The sequence below is a fragment of the Pteropus medius genome, unplaced genomic scaffold, assembly GCF_902729225.1.
Source record: "Pteropus medius unplaced genomic scaffold, Ma_sr-lr_union100, whole genome shotgun sequence".
NCBI classification, from domain to species: Eukaryota; Metazoa; Chordata; class Mammalia; order Chiroptera; family Pteropodidae; genus Pteropus; species Pteropus medius.
Genome location: NW_024347864.1, coordinates 651,287 through 659,553, shown reverse-complemented (window position 1 = coordinate 659,553; position 8,267 = coordinate 651,287). Strand labels below are relative to the sequence as shown.

The window sequence follows — 8,267 nt, the reverse complement described above, 5'->3', positions numbered from 1 at the left end:
CATTCTGTTGATCAAGGCAGTCACTGGGTGGGAAAAATAAGTGTCAACTCTTTAAATGAGGCGCAGCATGCTCAAACAGGGAGGCAAGGAATTATTGGGGCCATCTCTGGAGACTAGACACTATACCCTGTTGGTTTGTGTTCGGTTTATCCAGAAAATTCGGAGGCTAGCCACTGTGTTTTAATTATCTCTTCACCCACGGTTCTTAGCACAGATCCTAGAACATGGTACTTAGATGCTTAATACATGTTTGCTGACTCTATCCATCCAATTAAATCACATTAAATCTGACTAAAGTTTTTGAGCACCTATTCTGTGCTTTCTATCTTACTGGGTGCTGCGGGGGAAAGGAAAGGGTGTTTGCCCTCCAATAGCTTACAATTCAGGGACAACATAGCACCAAAGGGACACAACAGAAAAGAAGATGATAAATAGTTCAACGCAATTACAGACAAGCTATCATTGGTGGTCCATGACTGACTGCCATGCTAATTGTGTGGGCACTAATCCCTATAGATCTTCAGAGGAGACTGTGCTCACTTCAGACAGAAGAGATTCTAGTGTGAAACAAGGTTGGATCTGAGTCTGGGATGGGAGAGAAATATGACTGTGGTGGAATACCAGAAGCACTTATGTGGAGATGGGACCACACAAGTTGCATTATTTAGTATGCACACATGCGCACACACACACAGACACACACATAATTGTAATTTTTTTTCAAGAGAATCCTCGCTATAAGTACACTCTAATAAGTAAGTAAGCAAATAACAATGGTCAAAAATGTGAGTTCTAAATATTTAAAAAAAAAATAATTAGGAGAAATGGATAAAACAAACATGGCAGAGATTACATTGCTCACTGAATATCACATGTTCTCTTCTACATTTCCTAGCCTCTGTTGAAGTTGCTTTGGGCTAAAGTACATATGACTTCTGGTCCAAGGCAATAAAGAGTAAGTGGGAGGTTCCCATGCTTCCACTTTCTCTTCTGTGCAGTTAGAAGTGAACCATTCTGAGATAGCAGAACTGCAGGATGGAATTGAGCCTGCATCTACAAGTTAACCATTGCTGAAGAGCCGTGAAAGATTCACTTCACCTGCTTCAGACTGTGATGTGAGCAAGAAATACATCTTGTCTTCAGCCATTGAGATTTTTAAGTTTTGTTTGCTACTGTAGCATAGCTTACCCTATCCTATTCTACCTAGTGTTCTCTATGATGGAATTGAATGTCACATAATAAAAGAATTCATCCTCTATTTAGAAATGATAACTAGAAAAGAAAACTTTTAAAATCCACTTTTGGCTCTCTGCAAATAAGAGTTATGCTTTCCTGCCTAGGCTCAAATAATTCAAAGGTGTCTAATTAGTCAGCATCTATAATCCCTTATCTACATTAATAAGACTATTAGGCAGTACCGTACAAAACGCTCTGCAAAAGTTGAGGAGCCAAGACAATAAATATGCCGACCTCACTCCCCTCCTGCCCTCCCATCTCCTGACAGTGCCTCCCATTGGCTGAAACCAACCAGAAGCCAGAGGGCACAGGGGACCATGGACGCAGTCCATATAGATCAGCCTCCCAGGGCTCAGAGTAAGATGAAGAAGGGCAGAGAACAATACTAAACAGGCAAATGGAAGATATCCAACACATTGAATAAAACTGAAAAGTTGCAACTTTAGAGAAAATTTATATTTAACTGAACTAATATCAGTCATCGACTTATACCCACCAGTACACACAATGGACATGTTCATTTAGAAGCCTTTCTTTGGCCCTCAAGTTAGCGATTCTCTTTTTCTCCTCCCAATCAGAACAGTGAGGAGGAGGAGCCTAGAAGGAGCATTCTCCTCTTCAGAATATAACCCACGTGGGTGTTGGACATGTCTCATTAATACCTAAACAAGCAGGAGCCACAGCAAAACTCTCCTATGGCCTTTGTGCTAAAAAAATGCCCTTTGGTGGAGCCAACCAGAATGCATTAGAGCTTTTCTACCTCCAATCATCAGCTGGAACGAAGTGTCTCTGGAAAGTAGAGCCCATGACCCATTTCTGAATAATCCACACCCTCAGTGTCTGTGGGTCCCAATAGCCTTTTCAGTGGTATGAGTCAGGGAGCACAAAAATGCTGATGAAGGAGTCCTTTCTCCTGGCTCCAAAAGCTCATGTTCTTACCTCTCTCCAGGGTTAATTGTACCCAGATCATGCATCTCAGCCTGTCAGATTACCCTGTGAATCAGTCAACCCTCCACTCCTCAAATCTCTGCTACTTTTCCTGCCTGGAAGCTCTCACCACTCTCTTGGTTCTCAGTTACTCCTAATTTTCTACGAGACTTCACTGGTTGTGCCTAGTTCTCTACCCTCTCTAGTGTGCACTGGGCCAGCCTCAGCCCCACAGTGTTCTGCAGATAAGGTCCTTCCTGTGACCTGCTCTCTAAATGCCCCCTTCCTCCTCTGGTTTGCATTGGTTCCCTGCATTGGTACCCTTGATGCCTTCTCAGAGATGCTATCCTTTCAGTCCAGTCCAGGAATTCTATGCCTTTACATCCTAAATGCTTCTCTCGAATTATATCTCTGCTGAGCAGCCCATGCAAGTGCGTGATGCACTAAGTCAACCGCTGTGGGATTTGAGTGTGTTCCTAGTGGGGCTGGGATGAGAATGAGGAGTATTAGAGGATAATTAAAGAAAAATAAAGTAAAATCATGACTCTCATGTAAATATAAAATAAATACATTTCAAAAATTTCATTTCACTCATTAATTAATAAGGAAACCAGTAAGATATTGCACATGATTCAAAGGAGAATTCAAAGGGCCATACATATATAGGCAGGCAATAAGGAATATGGAGATGAGTACACAACTAGATGCAAAAATGAGTCCAAAATAAGTTGTATTCCACCAGACACAATTTATTTGCATTTCTGTAGACAAGAATCATTTGCATTATTTGTTTTCCATAATTTACAGAGTTATAAAATAGCCCCAAATCAGTGAAAGGTAGAGATAACCACGAAGAGTACTCTAAAGAGGATACCCAGTAAACTTTTTCTTCGCCAGATTTGAAGTCTTTCATAACTTTTCCTGATAGGAGGAAGGCCTCTCCCTTTTCTCATAGGAACCCACATCTATTGTAACTATTGGAAGCACTGTCTGTGAGGTGGGAACAGGCATTTCTGCTTGTAGAGACCAATATATATGCGTCCTTCTTAACTACGAACCTCGATAAATGCTATTGATGAAATGTGTGTGTCTCCCTCACACCAAAAAAAAAAAAAAATTCATAGGTTGAAATCTTAATCCCCGATGTGCTGGTATCTGGAAGTGAGGTCTTTGGGAAGTGATTAAGTCATGAGAGTAGAGCCTTCATGAATGCGATTAGTGTCCCTATAAAAGAGACTCTGGAGAGCTCCCTCACCCCTTTGGCCATGTAAGGACACAGTGAGAAGAAGTCCATCTACAAAACATAAAAGAGTTCTCTCCCGAACCCAACCATGCTGGCACCCTGATCTTGGGCTTCCAGACTCTACAAATGTGAGAAATAAATTTCTGTTATTCATAAGCCACTCAGTCTATAGTGCTTTGTTATAGCAGCCTAGATGGACTAAGACAACAGAGGATGAAAGACTTCTCCCTTTTAAAGCATTGTTACTCAGAGTGTGGTCTGGCATTGCCTGAGAGCTTGTTTAGAAATTCAGATTTTTGGCCTCAGTCTAAATCAGAATCTATATTTTACGAGGTCCTAGGCCTAAATAAATTGAAAGACATCCCATTTTTATGGATCAAAAGACTTAATATTGTTAAGATATCAATACTCCCCTAAATTATCTACAGATTCAATGCAATCTCTATGAATAGCCAGCTGGCTTTTTTGGAAGAAATTTGAAAACTTATCCTAAAATTCATATGGAAATACAAGGGGCCCAGAATAGTCAAAACAACCTTGAAAAAGAAGAATAATGTTGGATAACTCATACTTCCCTATTTCAGAACTTACTACAAAGCTACAGTAATCAAGAAAGTGTCATACTAGCATAAGCTTAGATATATAGATTTACAGAATAGAATTGGGAGTCCAGAAATAAGCCCATATACCTATGGTCAATTGATTTTCACCAAGTATGCCAAGACCATCCAATGGAGAAAAAATAGTTTTCTCAACAAATGGTGCTGAGACATCTGGAGAGCCACATGCAAAAGAATGAAGTTGGATCCCTACCTCACATTCATATACAAAAATTAACTCAAAATCAATCAGAGACCTAAATGTAAGAGCTGAAACTATAAAATTCTTTTTTTTTTTTTTTTAGGTGAGGCAACCCTTGGTTGACCTCACAGATTGCAAGGACTTTGTCAGTTTACAATCCCTTATTTTTTTATTTTTTATGCCTACAGCACCTGGTCTTCCTAGGTGGTCTCCCATCTAAGTACTAACCAGGCTTGACCCTGCTTAGCTTCCAAGATCAGACAGGATTGAGCTTGTTCAGGGTAGCATGGCCATAGACAAAACTATAAAATTCTTAGTAGAAAACCTAGGTATATATCTTTGTGACCTTGAATTAAGCAATTGTTTCTTGGACATGACACCAAAAGTGCAAGTGACAAAATAAAAACTAGATAAGTCGAACTTTATCATAATTAAGAACTTTTATACTTCAAAGGACACCATTAAGAAAGTGGAAAGACAACCCCCAGCATGGGAGAAAATATTTGCAAATCATATATGTAATAAGGCGCTTGTGTATAGAATATACACAGAACACTTAGAACTCAATAATCAAAAGACAGACAATTCTACTTAAAATAGACAAAGGATTTGAATAGACATTTTTCCAAAGAAGATATATAAATGGCCAGTAAGCACATCATTAGTCATTAGGGAAATGCACATCAAAATCACAATGTGATACTACCTTACAGCCACTTAAGATGACTAAACTTAAAAAAAAAAAAAAACAAAAAACAGACAGTAGCAGTGTTGGAACCTTCACACACTGCTGGTGGGACTGAAAATGGTGCAGCCACTTTGGAAAACATCTGGCAGTTACTCAAAATATTAAAAATAAAGTTATCATATGACCCAGCAATTCCACTTCTATGTATATACCCAAGACTCAAAAACATGTATCCACATGAAAACCTATACATAAATGTTTATTTCAACATTCATAATAACCACAAAAAAAACAACCCAAATATTCATCAACTGATGAAAAGATAAATAAAATGTGGTATATCCATGTAATGGAATATTATTCAGCAATAAAAAGGATGAATATTAAAAACATCATGCTAAGTAAAAGAAGTCAGACACAAAAGGCCACATATTTGATGATTCCATATATTTGAAATGTCCAGAATAGGCAAATATATAGAGATGGAAAGTAGATTAGTGGTTGTCCTGCCTGGGGTGGGAGTGGGATGGGGGAGGTAGAATGGGAAGTGACTGCTCATAAGTAGAGAATTTTATTTTGGAGTGATGAAAGTGTTCTGAGACTAGATTGTGGTATTGCACAAGTCCATGAATATACTAAAAACCATGGAAATGTTCACTTGCAAAAGGTGAATTTTATAGTATATAAATTATATCTCAACAGAGCCGTTGTATTTTTTTTTTTTTAATGTTCTCCACATACTCTGCACAGACTGGCTCCAGGTTTCCTGCCTCACCCAGGCTCTGACCGAACCTGGAACACCGCGCCTCGCCTCCCTGCACTCTGCATTCGGAACCCACCTCTCAACTCCCCCACACACCCCCATGTGCTTCTGTAGTGGGTCCTCACTCCTCTACACCCCACCCACCCTTTTCCTGTTCCATTCCACAGGCCCCATTTTCCTGTTCCATTTCAGAGCCTGCTGCCAACAGCCTGCAGCCTAATTTGGAGCACACAGTCTGCAGTTGCCCTGGTCGTCCACCCAGGGGACGCTCTGAGGCCCGCGCCGGCGCCTTAGTCCCTCGCCACTTCCTGCTCGCAGCCTCTGCTCCGACGCCACCAGCCATGGCGACCCCGCTGCCATCACAAATGTGCCATAACTACCACCCCCACTGCGAGGCCACCATCAACAACCAGATCAACATGGAGCTCTACGCCTCCTATATGTACCTGTCCATGTACTCTTATTTCAACCGCGATGACATGGCCTTGAAGCACTTGGCCCAGTTCTTTCTGCATAAGTTGAGCGAGAAGAGGGAGTTCGTGGAGAGGCTGATGTGGCTGCAGAACCAGCGCGGGGGCCACATCCATCTGCGTGACGTCAGCAGGCCTGACCTCAACCACTGGGACAGTTGCCTGGGAGCCATAGAGTGCGCCTTGCACCTGGAGATGAGTGTGAACCAGAGCCTGCTCGATCTGTACCAGTTGGGCACTGAGAAGAAAGATGCCCACTTATGCGATTTCCTGGAGCATCACTACCTGCATGAGCAGGAGAAGTCTATCAACGAGTTGGTACACCATCTCACCAACCTGCACACACCGAAGTCCTCGGAAGCTGTCCTGGCAGCGTACCTCTTTGACAAGCTCACCCTGGACGACAGCGACAAGAACTGAGCCCGGACTGCCTTCCCCATAAGGTGACTTCCCTGGTTGCCATGCCGAGCATGCATATTGCAGTATTGCCCTTGCAGAAAGTTCACTTTTTTTTTCTTCTTCTTCTTCCAATAAAGTTATTGGTTCCTAAATAAACAATGGTCTCTGGTGGATTGGTGTGTGCAGAACCCTCACCTTTTAAGCTTTCAGCAGGTATCCAAGCAAGCGTCCGTGCCGCCGACCCGTGCCCCATCCATCCCCAGGCGGCTCACGATCTCCGTGGACGGAGGGAGAAGGTATTGCGTGGGACCCTGGAACACACAACATCGATCATCCTTTTAAGCGACAATGTGGTATGTGGGGGGTGGGATGAGGTGGTAGGTCTGCGCCCTGGTGGTCTGTGGGTGCATGCATGATAAAAAGAGTTAAAAAAACACATAGTCTGAATTCATCCACAGTTATCCCTGGGAAAGAAATGGAAGGAATTGATCTGGCAAACGATTTAAAATAAAGGGGGTCTCTTCAATTTTATCAGAAACATTTTAGTTCATTGGTTACTCTAATGTTAATGTATGTTGGTCTTCAGTACTGTTGGGTGACTGAAGCCAGCCTGGGCAAAGTACCCCTTTGTCAAGCCTCAGGCACTGGGCAAGATGAAAGGATAATGGAAATGAAACTGAAATTGGCTTCCCATGCTAGCAGCCAAGGGCTGATAAAACAAAATAATAATAATGGAGGAGACTCTGTGGAGCAAGTCCTTAATGATGATGATGATGAGACTTTCAGAGGGAGGAGAGGAGACCTGAGAAATGGTCTGATTTAATTGAGAGGGAGGAGGATACACAGATAGAGCATATAGAGGATTATGGATATTAGGAATCCTGATCGATTGATGGCGTGAGAGCTCTGCTTTTGTTTCACGCCCCCAGCCCCTGTTTCTTTTCCCGCCTGCCTGCGCCTGCGCCTGTGCCGTTTCTGTTTCCTTCCTTTTCCTTCCTTCCTTCCCTTCCTTCCAATTTTCTTTTTCTTCCTTTCTTTTCTTTTCTTTTCTTTTCTTTCTTCTTTCTTTTCTTCTTCTTTTCTTTTCTTTTCTTTTCTTCTTTTCTTTCCTTTTCTTTCTTTCTTTCTTTCCCATTTGCTTGCAGGTGTATCAATGGGTTAAGCAAGATTGGGTGGGTAGACCGGGAATCCAGCCAGATAGCCAGCTCCAAAAGGGAGAGAAATCCCCAACACTCTTTAAGACTACCCTGATCACTGTAGTCTCTCTCCTAATTACAGGTGTGCCTTCCAGCCTAGGGTGGAGATGGCCTCTGAACCTCTGCCAAAATGCTTCTCATATGAAAGAAGTCTTCAGAATTAACAACAGAATGTATAAGAGGTAGCAGAGCACCTCACAGGAAGGCAGTCCACACCTCCACACATGAATCCCTCTGTTCAGGCTCTCCCACACAGGCAGCAATTACCTGAGTTGGCACTGAATACCTGTAAGACTTCGGGACTGGAAATCCCCAGAGAGTCCACCATCCAAGCAGATACCTTCATGGTCAGTGGCTTCTCTTTAGGCACAGTAGGTAAAGGGCATGGCTGCAAAACACACGTGTTCTCCCTGCAAATTCAGCTCACTTGGACAGAGAAACCCTGTATTTTTGCCATGCACAAGGTACTGTAATCTGTATACTGAATCATTGCCTGTTGTGGTCTCTCCACTAGGATCTAAAGATGACTCCAGTTTGGTTCTGT

General features: G+C 42.3%; 1 protein-coding gene and 1 pseudogene across 1 annotated transcript; one reads left to right on the top strand and one right to left on the bottom strand.

The window, feature by feature from the left end:
• Positions 1-4,386: 4,386 nt before the first annotated feature.
• Positions 4,387-4,505, bottom strand: LOC120615714 (uncharacterized; annotated as a pseudogene).
• Positions 4,506-5,981: 1,476 nt separating this feature from the next.
• On the top strand, positions 5,982-6,548 carry FTHL17 (ferritin heavy chain like 17). The gene has a single exon (XM_039878908.1). It carries the CDS (start codon positions 6,000-6,002, stop codon positions 6,546-6,548), a length of 549 nt encoding a protein of 182 aa, XP_039734842.1. The 5' UTR covers positions 5,982-5,999.
• The last annotated feature ends 1,719 nt before the right edge of the window (positions 6,549-8,267 follow it).

Bases quoted from the DNA above. Each gene is read 5' to 3' on its own strand.
- FTHL17 (XM_039878908.1), top strand. From the start codon at position 6,000: ATGGCGACCCCGCTGCCATCACAAATGTGCCATAACTACCACCCCCAC.